The sequence below is a fragment of the Cetorhinus maximus genome, chromosome 1 (assembly GCF_964194155.1).
Source record: "Cetorhinus maximus chromosome 1, sCetMax3.hap1.1, whole genome shotgun sequence".
NCBI classification, from domain to species: Eukaryota; Metazoa; Chordata; class Chondrichthyes; order Lamniformes; family Cetorhinidae; genus Cetorhinus; species Cetorhinus maximus.
The window spans coordinates 71,552,799-71,567,894 of NC_135879.1; the positions used below are offsets into that span (position 1 = coordinate 71,552,799).

Here is a 15,096-nt window from a genome sequence, read left to right on the forward strand (position 1 = left end):
AAAAACTCAGCAGGTCTGGCAGCATCGGCGGAGAAGAAATCAGTTAACGTTTCGAGCCTTCTTGGTGTTCTGCCGAAGGGCCATGAAGGCTCGAAACGTTAACTGATTTCTTCTCCGCCGATGCTGCCAGACCTGCTGAGTTTTTCCAGGTAATTCTATTTTTGTTTAGAATGTCTGGGGATCCTGTCCTGCCTAAATTATGCAAGTTGCATTAGGTCACCACAGTGTCCGATTTATCTGATCTTTCTTGTATCTGCTCTTCACTATTGGTCTTTTGCTGACACTGATCTCTGTACGTTTATAAATGGGCATCTGATTTCAAGAAATGTAAGAATTTAATGATACGAGTACAGCCAGGAATTAGAAAATATCCTCTTAGGCAGTCTCTCAGGATTGAGGATGACTTGCTTCCACTCCGGTTTGATGAGAAAATACCCTACGTGTTGTTTAAATCCTGTTGCAAATTTAGAAGAGAGATTTTCATGACTTCTATTCACTTCTATTGCAGATTGTTTTGAATTTTACAACCATGGATCTCTTCAAGAGTCGCCTGTGCTGGTATGACTACATAGAAGTACGAGATGGCTATTGGAGAAAGGCGCCACTTCTTGGTATTGAACTTTGTCCAGTTAGGACATATAGCTGTGCCGCTGAATTTGAGGTTTTAACAACAGCCTTTTTTTCTTCCATAAGAAATTAAATTTAAGGGAGAATGTCTCTTGGTTCCTTTCCCAGAAAGACATTAGTGAGCAACTTGAGTTTTTACAATGACCTTGCAGTTTCCATGGCCATATTTATGCTGCTAACTCAGATTACCAGATGTACTGAATTGAATTTCACATTTTGTTCAGGAAGGAAGCAATTTTATATAAAATGTCCCTTTTCCCCCATCCCCAGAAGGTTGCAAAAATTGTTTCATGAAGTTGTTGAATATATTCCACTCTCTATTTCTTCCAGGAGTTAGGGTGCTGCTGGCATTTACAGTCTATCATGAATTATTTTGAAAAGGGCATTCTTGTAGTAATTGTCTGTAAAATTTGTGGCTTTGTAGGCTAAAACAGAGGGGATTAAGAATCTATTACTTAATGTGGATCCCAGACACAGGTGGATCAGACTAACTAGATGTGGCAAGTTCCTTTCCCAAAAAGACATTGTTGAAAAAGTTGGACTATTACAATAATCTGGTAGTTTTCAGGGTCAGGTTTATGCTGCTAACTCAGATTACCAGATGTACTGAATTGAATTTCACATTTTGTTATGCTGGGGCTTTGTTATACTGGGACTTAAATGCATGACTTCAGAATTGTTTGATATCTATCATAACAATTGAGAGAGAATTTCTTGCCAGTTTGAGATTTTAATTTAATTGATAGAGACATAGGGGATGATTTTTTTAACTTCCCCCTTTCCCCCTTTGCCTCCCCCAACCCCATACTTTACTGGATAGGAATGGCACATGGGAGTGATTAAAATTGAATGACTAGATCTACTAGCTTTCCAGATGGCCAAGGCTCTGGTTGCATTAATACTTAAGCATTAGGTTCAATAACGTCAGTCATGTGCCAATAAGATCTTAACTGCTGTTAGCAGCAGTGACACCTAGTGTGGGTCCCATACAGAGAAATCTGGCAGGTGACTAGGTTGTGACCAGTAGAGGCCTAGATCAATACAATTTTTAAATGTTAAAGGTTTCTTCATGGGCAATGTGGTACAGGAGTGCTCCTATACACTCCAATAGGAAACAAACTTTGGGACTTTCCAGCCCTAAGCTTCCATCTTCTGCCTCCAACACTTCACTTATCTGATGTGAGAATTCCCCCAAAGCTTCCTCCTGTCATGGGAGATATCAGCTCCACCCTCCAGCCTTGTCATTTTCACCAGGAAACATAGTAATGGCTACTGGCGGTTAAAACCAGCAGATTGTTGCTTTCTGGGTCCACCATATGCTTTGGGCTTCTTTTTGCAACAATCACACGCCATAGACTCTTATATAGCTCCCTCTTTAACGCATCATGTCAGTGTTGCACTTCAGCCAGGCAGTGAAGAATAGAACAAGAGCCTAACCATTATGCACTTACAAGCTTTCATTTAGAGAATTGCACATTACATATAATCGCCACAAGATCTAACAACCACCAGTTTCACCCTGCTCCTATACATACGGGCACAGATGAACCCTGAATTAGTACCCACCACCTGAATATAACGAAACACATTAAGCTCATATACAATTAGTAGTAACCCTGGGTAATGCTCTTATCAGTTAGTATTACTCTGCATTTAGGACTATATAGTTACATCTTTAAAGATATTCAGGATCATTTAATGGAAACAAAGAAATGTTTGAAGCTACAGGACACTATTTTGCATCTATACTAAGTATGCTTTTGTGGGCTGTAAGTTCAATAAATTCTTTTTTTCCATTATGACCAATTGTTTCATTTTTTTTGAAGTTCTTATTCAGTAACTTTTGTTTACATTTACATTATGGTCTAGAATAATTGTAGATTTTTAAATCTATTTTCAACTGCTCAAACAAGAGTAATTTTATTGTGTTATCTTCACCAACACCCTTATTAAAATGCAATGTTTCCTGTAAATTTTTGTGTTTTTAAGCAGCAAGAGCTAGGGACATCACTGCAAATACTGTCTTACATTGTCAGAAAAACGAATTAACATAGCAAGAAGATTTGACATTGTTGAAACGCTTTTAAAAATTCAGCTAGGATATCTAAAGATGTTAATTGCCCTGTTAATGTTATCAACATGAAATAAAGTAGATTCAAAAAATGAACAGAACTAGACAACTAACACCCAAATAATGTTTAATTGAATCCCAGCTATTTGTTTTTTTAAAAGAGTTACTGATGTAGCCCAGGAAGTCCATTGTAGCAAAATAACAAATTTAGCTAGGTCTCTGGGGAGAGAAATCGCCAATCAGAGTAATGCTGGCTAGACCTATATATAATAAAATGATGCACAGAAACAATTGGTACTGTGATGTATATTTAAATGTGAAAGCTTACACGAGCCTGCACTTTGTCGATTTAATTGCCTTATAAATGTAACTTTAATTTGTTTTACTAATGTATTGAGCTTTTTTGTCTTAATATATCCATATCCAGGCAGATATTGTGGCGATAAACTGCCTGAAGTTCTGACTTCCACTGACAGCAGGATGTGGATAGAATTCCGTAGCAGCAGTAACTGGGTAGGAAAAGGTTTTGCGGCAGTCTATGAAGGTAGACTTTTAATTATATTACTATTGATAATTAATTTAAATGCTAACCTATCAGCCTGAAAATATCGCTTTACAAAAAAGCATTTCTCTACATATATCTCCATAATTTTCTCCTCTCATTGTGGAGTCAGTAATTCATTTGTTGCGCATGGAACCTTCTTATTTGCAAATTGGCAACAGTAATTGCAATTCAGAAATAACCGAACGCTTGTAAAGCATCTTGGAATGTCCTGAGGTCACGATAGGATGCTAGTTGAAGACATATTTAAGTACTATAAGCTGAACTTGCATCAGTTGAGAAAAAATTGCATTTATATAGCACCTTATCGCAGCCTCCAAATGTCTCAGAAATCTTTAGAATCACTGAATAACTATTGAGGTAAAGTCACTGCTGTTATGTAGACAAATGCAGCAGCAATCCCAAAGCAAGGTCCCACCAATAATAAATTAGTTAACTGATCTGTTACTCTGTTTTTGGCTTTCTTGTTTAAGGGGTAAATGTTGGCCAGGATGCTGGAAAACTCTCTGCCCTTTTTTCGAATCGTGCCATTGGGGTCTTTTACATCCACCTGAACAGGTCAACAGCACCTCCACCAAAGCTTCTGTACTCTTTGAATTAATACTTGAATCTGCAGCTATGGTTGCCAACCATATTTTGAGGATACAGAAAACACTTTGATTGGTTGCTCATGTGACTTGTGCAGCTCTTTAAGAGATCAGTGATTTTTAGCATCTCAAATTGTCCCTGCTATAAATCTTTTCTCTAAATGTGCAAGGGATGCTTTTATTGCTACCCTTGACTCCCAGTATCAATGGAGTTTGGAAATGTTCTACCTGCAAGAGAACCAGAATGAGAAACTTACTGCAATTGGGATTGATTCTATCTGAAACTTTCAAACATAGGGCAGAATTTTAACGGGCAGGGTGGTGGGGCTGGGGTAGGGGGGAGGTACAGGTTCAGGTGCAAGTCAAGGGCTCAATGACTGAAAATGTTGGTGTGCTGGAAACCCAAATTTTCTTGCTCACTTTCGGCTTTTACAGGGACGCGTTCCTAGGTCTGCAGGAAATGCATGTGAACCTGCAGGGTCAGTGATTCAAATATCCAGACAAGTAAACAATTACGGCTAACCAAGGATTCTGCTTTTAACTGCCAATGCATTGATTTCTGCCATGCAGAATTCTCCAGAGGTCAACAAGATGAGAGCACAGCAGGGTGTAATTGATTAATAAAACTGATTGGCTGGGAAGCCTTTGAGCAGTGAAACTACATAGCTGCTGGCCTGCCTATGTGAAAGACTGGTGCTCATAGTACTTGCTCTGAGAGCCTTTTCTTATTTTCCAAACTGATCATACCATTCTCTGGGTTCCCAACTCACTGCAGGCAACCCCCAGCCCCCACCTGCTTCAAGCAGGTCTGTTGCAATAAAATTCAACCTAAAATTTAGCCGAAAAGTGAAATCCTGTGATGGAACAGCAAAAACCTGTAACTCATAAGTTAAGTGCAGTACATGGCATCAATAATTTGATTTGGTTCCTCTCTGTTGTCTTCACTACCAATTCACGATGGAGCTGAGAATTTCATGGTAAAATTACTGGTGTCAGTGTGGCCAGATTAGTTCCTGTCTTTGACTCTGTCATACCCAATTACCCCATTTAATACCAAACATCCTGAATTACTTATACTTGGGGATGGCTTTCTACTCTGATCAATAATTTGTTATGAAAATTATTTTTCTGGAATGAGTTTTCAGGCCACCAAGCAACTGGAATTGGCTCCTTAGCAACATCACGCAACCATAGCAGCAAATAATAACAAACAGCTGTCAAATGCTCAGCATGAGGAAAGCTCCTCTCAAGTGCTTCACAAAGATGAGAGCTGGGCCCCTGAGATGGGGAGAGAGTGGGTGGATTGGCGGTAGCAGAGACTGAGTATTATCTCCCTAGCAGATCAAAAATTAGCCATTAGGCACACTAATTAAAATGAAAAACTGCTCAAACTCAATGTTTTAAATGAATTTTAAATATAACATTTTTGACCAAGGGAAAATAAGTACTCAGCAGGTAGAGGGCTTTACTACCTTTGCTAAGACCAAAAACCCAATGCCAGAGTCTTAGTAACAACTTTAACATGACATTTTTTTCAACTGCTTTAATAACATGGAGAAACATCAGAAGGTGCTTTACAGAGGTGTAATGAAAATAATCAGTGACTATTTAGAAAATTAGATATAGGATGGGTAGCCAAATGTTTGGTCAAAGTGGTGTGTTGGGTTTTAAGGAGTCTTGAAGAAGCATAGGAAAGTGGAGAATGGATGGATTTTGGGAGGGGATTCTGAGTCTAAAGCCTAGGCCTCTGTAGGTGTGGCTTTTAATGGTGTGGGGTTGAGGAGGTGGATGGGTGGAGTGTGATACATTCTTCTATTCGATATAAATGTACCAATTATCGGACAAGGATTGGTAAAACAATAAATTGAAAATAAGACTATATACAGACATTGTTAACTGGGAGATTATGTATGCATGTCTGACTTGCATAGGCTGCTGCTTGTAGACTGAATACAAAACCATGGGCAGAATTTTTCAGTCGGCGTGCAGGGGCGGGTCCGACATGCCGATGCATAAAATGATGCGTGATGACGTCAGACGTGCGTCCTGACATCATTGCGCAGTCCCGCGATATTTTGTTCGGTGCGTGCACACCGGAGTCGGCTGCGCGCCCGTCGATATGTAAACGGCCTATTAAGACCATTAAGAAATTAGTTGGAGTACTTGTTAACGCTGCCCGTCCAACCTTAAGGTTAGAGGGCAGGCAAGGTTAGGAAACCTCATCCACGAGCTGGATGAGGTTTCCTAAAGCTTTTATTCAATAAATAAAACTTTTTCATAAATATAAAAACATGCCCCAACACATGTGACATAGTCACATGAGGGGACATGTTCAAATAATTTGTTAAATCTTTTATTCAATTATTTTATTACTGATTCCATCTCCGTGCCTCAGGGAGATTGAAGTGCCCTTTCGCACGCATCCCAAGTCTCCATCCTCCCCCCGCCCGCACAGGTGGCGCTGAGCGCTACTGGTCGCGCCTTACGCTGGGCGGGCCTTAATTGACGGTGCGGAGCTGATCGCGGGCGCCGATCAGCTCCGTGACCATCCCTGCTGAGCCCGCCCGCTGCCTGAAAAGTTCAGGCCCATGGGACTAATGCATCATATGCTGTCTCTGTGGTAGTGGTTGACAGCAGTTTAAGATATGCCTCCTTAAAGGTATATGTACATCATATCACAACAACCCCCTTTTTTCTAAACTAGACATTTATCCTTAGAGAATCAAACTATTTGCGTGACAGCGAAAGAAATTTACTTTGTATCTGAACATACCATTATACACAGAAATAAGTTTACAAGTTTCCAAAATGTATAGGCGGTTTGCTTATCTGTCCAGATTTATTTATGGGGGGGAATTTTCCCCCTGTTGAGAGGGTTGTGAAGGGGGCGGGCGGGGGCGGGCACGGACCTGATTGGCTCCTCCGACCGGGCCCGCTCCGCCATTTAACATGGGCGGGCCAATTAAGGCCCACCCAGTGTGACGCGCGCCCGGAAGTGCTGAGTGCTCCCTGTGCGGGCGGGGGATTCCCTGAGTCAGGGCACAGAGCTGCCTCAGGGACATTAGTTTAAGTTCCCAAAATCTTAATAAAGAAAAGAAAAAGTTTTAAGACATGTCCCCTAATGTGACAGTGTCACATGAGCTGGGACATGTCAATGAATTTTTATAAAAATTTTTATTCAATTTATAAACGCTTCATGAAACCTCATCCCGCCCGTGGATGAAGTTCCATGAAAAATGCAAAGGCCGCCTGGGCCCTTCACCTGCCCACCAACCTTAAGGTTGGACGGGCAGCTCAGTTTATTAGTTTAATTGATACTTAAATGGCCTTAATAGGCCTTTAACAGTTTGGCGGGCACACAGCCAACTCAGCTGTGCGCCCGCTGAACTGAAAATCTAAATGGTGTGCGGTGACGTTGGGACACCCGCCCGATTTCAACGTGCGTCATTTTACACCTCGGCGAACAGCCCCACCCCCTCTCACCGAGCCGAAGATTCAGGCCATGATGATCTTAGTTGGAGGCTGCTGTATATTTTCAGAGTGCTGGCTAGGGGCACTTTGTTTGTGTTGCATCTTAGACCATTTTATGTTCGCAATAGGATTACTCGTTGTTTCTGGTTGTGGTATTGTTATGATTTGGCATCTGTTTCATCGCACTGTCATGCCATTTGGTGTTCGTACTTGATATGATCTTGGTTCTGGACAAATGCTGACGATTTCTGCTGGATTCCATGTGCCATAAGTTGCGTGTTGCACTCTGACTTTTTGTCCAACGCTCAGGATGGGTAATTTATTTCTCACATACTGGTCATGGGCATCTTTCATCTTCCCCTGTTTATCAATTAATGCATCATGTACTTCTGGGACTATCATCAAGTGATGACTAGGGAGGGTTGTCCGCACTTGTCTGCTGAATAGGAATTCTGCATTGGATCCGTGGTATGGTGAAGTTTGCAAGGTCAGAATGAACTCAGAAGGTCTGGCAGCATCGGCGGAGAAGAGAAGAGTTGACGTTTCGAGTCCTCATGACCCTTCAACAGAACTGAGTAAAATTAGGAGAGGGGTTCTCTTAGATAATATCACCACCTTTAACACTTTGTTCTTTTGTCTGTGACATCTTTTGATTATCTGCTCCTATCACTGCTTGCTTGTCCCTACAACCACCCCCCCCCACCTCCCCCCACCCCCGCCACACCTTAAACCAGCTTATATTTCACCCCTCTCCTAATTTTACTCAGTTCTGTTGAAGGGTCATGAGGACTCGAAACGTCAACTCTTTTCTTCTCTGCCGATGCTGCCAGACCTGCTGAGTTTTTCCAGGTAATTCTGTTTTTGTTTTGGATTTCAAGCATCCGCAGTCGTTTTTTGTTGTTAAGGTCAGAATGGGTTTGGTTCAGAATTTGGTTTCAGTTGTGCCGTGTAGCCTGTCGGGTGATGCTCTACGTTGCACAGTAAGGTGGTCTCCCTGTGTAAGCACAGAGGTTTCCAATGGTGCACCTTGTGGTCTCTGGCCCTTGTCATTGTATTGACAGTATCATGGATGATGACCAAAGGCAGGTTCTTGCACACCAGTAGGCCTATAATCACTGGACCCCTGGCGCCCATAACATAAAATATCCGGCATGACCAGGCTGAGTTGTTGTAGTGACACTCAAATGAAATCGATCCCAGGGATGAAATTTCCAAGCCATTGTATGCTGGGTAAGGTTGGCAGTGGTTGGTTGAATCATCACTTGCCATTTCTGTGGGTACATACATTTTGTTGTGCAAAATGGAAGGCTGTTTGCACCTGAACTAATATCCAGTTTTGCATATAGGCTATGTGGTCTCTGCATTTATGGGCATAGAGTTTGGATGGTGGCAAAGGCTTCTGTTTGTACCACTGTGCCAGAACATTCTTATGTTCACCATGCTGAATGTCTACTCATTTTGCGTATGCATGTTCTGGCCATCCTCACCATCTGACCGAATAGCTTGGCTAGACATTTCGTGGATCTTGTCTTGGCGCTGTTTGGTCTGCGCTCTTGGTTGAAAAGCTCTGTTTGTCAGACTATTGGTTGTGGCCTCTCACGACATTGAATAACTTGTTCCATCCTTTGCTTTCTCCACTGTTGCTTCCAATGTCTTTTGGTGCCACAGGCCTTGCATACAGCATTAAAAACTGGGCAATTTCTGGGTGCACGTATGAGGCTGCATCACCTGCATTGCTTAATAGGCTTACCTGTGTTGGCTATCGTGCCAATGATGGACAGATTGCACTTGGCCTGTAGGCTCTGTCTACCTATTAGTATGGCTTCATACTTGCAGCCACTTTGCAAGCATTCACTTCTATGGTGTAACCTTTGGGTTGGTCTAAGAGGTCTTTTTGGAATGCTTCCATTGGGGCAGATGCTACCGCAGGCTCAGTTGTTCTGCCGGCTAGCTCTGCCAAGAAAAATCATAATCATGCCCCTTGTTGTTGCATATACTTTAAAAAAAAATTCTTTCACAGGATGTGGGCATTGTTGGCTAGTCCAACGTTTATTGCCCATCCCTAATTGCCCTTGAGAAGGTAGTTGTGAGCTGCCTTCTTGAACCACTGCAGCCCATGTGTACACCCACAGTGCTATTAGGAAGGCAGTTCCATGATTTTGACCCAGCGATGGTGAAGGAATGGTGATAAATTTCCAAGTCAGGATGGTGTGTGGCTTGGAAGGGAATTTGCAGGTGATGGTGTTCCCGTGCATCTGCTGTCCTTGTCCTTCTTGGTGGTAGAGGTCATGGGTTTGGAAGGTACTGCTGAAGGAGCCTTGGTGCGTTCTTGCAATGCAACTTGTAGATTGTACACTACTACTGCCACTGTGTGTCGGTGGAAAAGGAATGAATGTTGGAGGTGGTGAATGGGTTGCCAGCCACAAGGCTGCTTTGTCCTGGATGGTGTCGACCTTCTAGAGTGTTTGTTAGAGCTGCACTCATCCAGGCAAGTGGAGAGTATTCCATCACACTCCTGACTTGTGCCTTGTAGATGGTGGACAGTCTTTGGGGAGTCAGGAGGTGAGTTACTCACCACAGAATTCCCAGCCTCTGACCTGCTGTTGTAACCACAGTATTCATATGGTTGGTCCAGTTCAATTCCTGGTCAATAGTAACCCCCAGGATGTTGATAGTGGGGGATTCAGCAATGGTAATGCCCATTGAATGGCATGGGGAGATGGTTGGATTCTCTCTTGGTGGAGATGGTCTTTGCCTGGCACTTGTATAATGCAAATGTAACTTGCCACTTATCAGCCCAAGCCTGAATCCAGGACTGCTTCAGTGTCTTAGGCGCCACAAGTGGTGCTGAAATTGTGCAGCCATCATCAAAATTGAATGAATGAATTGATCAATGGTCTCTGTCAGTTGTTGTCTAAAAGACATGTATTCCAGACAATGTATTCTGGTGTTGAGTTTCACTCGTAATTGGTCTTCAAGTGTTGACCATGTTTTAACTGGCATTTTAAGTTAGTCGTCACACAGAACAGACATGTTCAGTCTGTGGAGGTCATCATTGCCTTTAGCAATTCTAATCTTAATGGCTTGTTTTTTCTGGTTCAAAGATGTTGAGGCCCAGAAAACACCTCTACACATTATTGGAACAATGTAAACTTAGGTCCGTTGCCCTACAGTTTTTACAGTATTGCTGGAACAGGACATCCATTCAGGCTTTTTTTTACAGACTTCATTTTGCATTGTGAGTCACAGTACCTTAAGTAGCCATCACTTTAGCTGGTCATAGTCTTTTCCTTGATTGCAATGATTGCACTGTTGAGCTTTTTCAGCTTTTCCTGGGCGTGTGCTCAGTCCCACCCAAAAAACAGTGATTTTGGTATGAAATGACTTGCCTCAAAAGGTGAGTTTATAAGTGGAAAAAGTTTTTTTACAGCCTTCTTTTAGCTCTTAGGGGCTGTTGGGAGCTGTTACTGGATGGATTCTTCTTCCCTAGATCAGTATTTTAATCTTCCCCAACCTCCTGTTGGGACAGCCAGGAGCAATAATGGATTCTCTCCTGCCTGTGGAGTTCTGCTTAAAGCTAGATTATCTGAAGTTGGTTTTTAATGGCTGTTCCACCATCGACTTTGGAGCAGGTAAACATAAACTAACTAAGCTCTCCAGAATTTGAATATCCTACCAGAATCCAGTGCCGGCTGGCTGGTGCAATGTCCCAGAATGCAGGTACAGTGTTCAGCTTCATACAGTGCTGCAAAATCACTTGCGCATGGTGAGGTGGTACTTGATAGTTGTTTCACTTCCACATCAGTTGTTGTTCTGCATGTGAAAAGGTTGAGGATTGTATGCTTCTCAGTGAAATCTTTAAAAACCACGCTTCCACCATATTACACTCTTCTATTTGATGTGTTAAATCAATCATGTGACAAGGCTTGTCACAAGGCTTAAAACAATAATCTAAGTTATTTGGCTGTACATAGTCACACCTTCAAATAATGTTAATTGGGAGACTAACTACAGGTGCTTGACTTCTACAAGCTGCTGTTTGTAGACTGGATACAAAGCAATAATATATATCCTGTCTTGGCAGTAGTAATTGACAGCAGTCTAAGATATACACCTTTAAAGGTACATGTACATCATATCACAACAGAGAGGGGAGGGGGTTGTGAGGACAGTGGAGGGTGTAGGTGTGGTGGGGAGATGCACAAGAGGCCAGAGTTGGAGGAACAGAGCTGTTGGCTGGAGGAGTTTACAATGATTTGGAGGAATTTAAATGCCAGGATGACAGTTTTAATTTTGAGCTATTAGTGACTTGGAGGCAATGTAAGTTAGCAAAAAAATAGAGGTGGTCAATGAATAGGACTTGATGTAGGATAGAATATGGGCAGCAGAGACTCTGGAAGGTGAATTTTCACAGGTGTTCTCCTACCCATCCACAGTGGGGAGCTATAGAAACTCCTGAACAAATAATGTAAATATCATTTATCTGTTCCTTTGGCATTTCCACAATGTTTCCTGACAGTGTTACAGAAGAGGAGGAATGATGTGGAAATTCATTCTCCTTATAATCAATTTAAATCTGTACCTTCATGACAATTAAACTAGTTTATATTCTTAATCATGTAATGCACTATAAATTTGCGTTTCAATTAGTGAAGATTAAAAGAAGGCACACTCATTTAGGTCGCATCCTTAATCTCTTTCTCAAATGATATACAGTAAGAAAAAAAAAATCATATTTCAGAATTTAATTGAAAAACATTCTACCTTCAACATTATATTTTCCAAAACATCATAATAATATTGGATTGTCTGATATCTTGGGCAGACTTAAGGGCATCACTACCTTTTGTTTCTTTGATGTTGCCGAGGCCCTTAGGTTGTCACAAAGGCATATAACAGTTTTGGAATGCACAAAACGTGACATTGTACAGTCAGTGTAACAGAGGGCTTGAATTGCCACAAGAATTTTCTGACTTTTCACTGTAACTTGGGTGGAAGATTGGTGAAAGACATTTAAGCATTTCTCTAGGATGTCTGTTGAGTTATGGTGCACAATAGGGAGAATCCCAGAGTATTTTGCTAAGAGGCACACAGGGCAAAGGTAGATTAAGATTTGTTCTTACATTCAATAGTGTGGAAGGGCAACTGCACTGTAAAGTCTAAGCATCAATCACACAATGCAATTCATTGCATTCCTTTCCTTTCTGCTGTTTTCAAAGGGAGAGAGGTTTCATATGTTTTTGTAATTGCTCTGTTGAAAATATTATGGATTGAATTTTATAAGTTACCATCTTGTTATTTATACCCCTGCTTACACATGTTTTCTTTTAATTATTAGCAATTTGTGGTGGTGAGATCAGTAAAGAATCGGGACAGATCCAGTCTCCTAACTATCCAGATGACTATAGACCAATGAAGGAGTGCGTGTGGAAGATAACAATGTCTGAGCACTACCACGTAGGATTAATTTTTCAGGCCTTTGAGGTAACTTTGTTGCATGGTAAAAATTTAACAGGAAGAAAGTTTAAATAATAGAACATCATTGTGCAGATAATACCACCTTGTGTAGCCCAAGGTAAAGTGCAACTAGCTTCAGATTTAATTATCTTAGAGCTATAATCTATTGATAAGATTATAGGGTTTATTTGATTTTTGTGTGTAGGTAATGAAAAATTTCAATAGCTGCTTACTGGAGTTTGCATTCTGTACATTTGAGTAATAAAGTAGATTCCATGCTGTCTGGCCTTATTTAAAATTCATTTTTTACTTCTGAAATCTAAATTATTCAATATTTTATAACTGAAGAGTTGAATTTCATATTTGTAAACAATTAGGACAGGAAAACAATCTAAGAACTCAGTTTTATATCCAACTCTCAATTTTCTGAGAAAGACTAGGAACAAACGAGAATACAAATATTTTACTGGAAGAGGGCTAATTTCAGGGAATTGTTGAGGGATCTAGCTCAGGTAAATTGGAGTCAAAGATTGGCAGGTTGAAGTGGAACGATGGGCAACCTTTGAAGAGAAGATGATTGAGTACAGTCTTGGCACATTTCCATAAGGGGAAACTGACCAGAGCTTCCTAGAAGACAAAGAAGTTAGAGAGTTGGATGAAGTGGAAAAACAGGGCGTATGAGAGATGTCAGCTTGATATTACAATGGAAAATTGGGCTAAACGTACAAATTAAACAGTGGTAAAAAGGAAAATAAGAGGGGCAAAAAGGATAAGAATAGGTTGGTAGCTAACATAAAAGGGTATCAAAAGGTCTTCTGCAGGCATATCAACGGTAAATGTTAAGAGGAGTGGTGGAGCCGATTGGGAACCAAAATGGAGATCTATTGGTGGATTCAGAAGGCACGACTAAGACTAAGTGAATACTTTGCATTGGTGTTTACAAAGGAAGAGGACTTTGCCAAAGCTGTGGTAAATGACCAAATTAATGGGATACAGGATGTGATATAAAAAAACAGATAAAGAGGAGGTACTAGAAAGGTTAGCAGTACTTAAAAGTGGTTAAGTCACCTGATCCAGATGGGCTGCATCCTAGGTTGCTGAGGGAAGTAATGGCAGAAATTGCAGTGATTCTGGCCACAATCCTCCTCAGACATAGGGGTGATGCCGAAGTACTGGAGGATTTCAGGCTAAATGGTCTACTACTGTTATGTTTCTGTGTTCCAAATTGTTCAAAAAAGGGAAGATGGATAAAGATTACAATTATAGACTAGTCAGTTTAACATCGGTGGTGGGGAAGCTTTTAGGAATAATAATCCAGGACAAAATAAAAACCACTTTTGGACAAATATGGACTAATAAAAGACAACCAGTACAGTTTTCTTAAGAGAAAATATGTTTGACTAACTTGACTGAGTCTTTGAAGAGGTAAGAGGTGGATGAGGGCAGTGCAGTTGATGTTGTGCATCTGGGCTTTAAGGCATTTAGTAAAGTTAGCAAAATTGAAGATCATGGGATAAAAGGAGCACGGGTACAAAGTTAGCTGAAGGATAGAAAAGAGCAAGTTTTGGTGAATGACTTTTTTGAACTGGAGGAAAGTATACATACAGTGGCATTCCCTAAGGCCTGTACCAAAATCATTGCTATTTTTGATAAACATTAATGACTTGGACTTGTGGAGCACAGGGCACAATTTCAAAATTTACAGATGACATGAAACTTAAAAGTGTAGCAGGCTGTAAGGAAGATCGTAATAGGCTTCAAGAGGCCATAGACAGGGTGGCAGACTGGGCAAACACATGATAGATGAAATTCAATGCTGAAAAGTGAGGTGATACATTTTGGTAGGAAGAATGAGGAGAGACAATTGGCTGGATTTTCATTCTAGAGGTGCATAGCGGGAGTTGGGAAATTTCCCACTTTGGCGTAACCACCTTGGGAGAAAGTGCCTGAAAAGGTGGGATTTTTGTTCTGGGGTGGAATGGTGCTGCTGACTGGAGTTGGGCCCACTGCCCCTGTAAACTGTTTGGAGATAGCCAAATGGGCTGCTGAGTGCCGAGGTCAGTTGGTTAAAAGGCCTGTTTCATGGTTATGGGACTTTTCCCAGTTGTTTTATTTTAGACCCTCCAGCCCTCACCCCTCACACTACCTCACCCTGCAGACACTCGCCAAATTGCAGCTGCCAACCTATGCCGCTCTACCTGCCTCCCATGGCTCCTCATACCTTCAATGCCACTTATGCTCTTTTACCCACTCCTAGTGGCTCCTCATACCCTCCATGCCAATCTATGGTACTTATATGCACACTTACCCAGTATACACTC

At 41.3% G+C, this 15,096-nt stretch overlaps 1 protein-coding gene across 2 annotated transcripts in view; it reads left to right on the forward strand.

Annotated features, from left to right (window-relative positions):
• tll1 (tolloid-like 1) overlaps positions 1 to 15,096 on the forward strand; it is a 441,724-nt gene that overhangs the window by 306,957 nt on the left and 119,671 nt on the right. For both annotated transcript variants that reach the window (XM_078542318.1, XM_078542328.1), the window contains exons 11-13: positions 509 to 611; positions 3,126 to 3,242; positions 12,657 to 12,802. In XM_078542318.1, the coding sequence (XP_078398444.1) occupies positions 509 to 611; positions 3,126 to 3,242; positions 12,657 to 12,802 (366 nt within the window). The remainder of the gene's footprint in view (positions 1 to 508; positions 612 to 3,125; positions 3,243 to 12,656; positions 12,803 to 15,096) is intronic.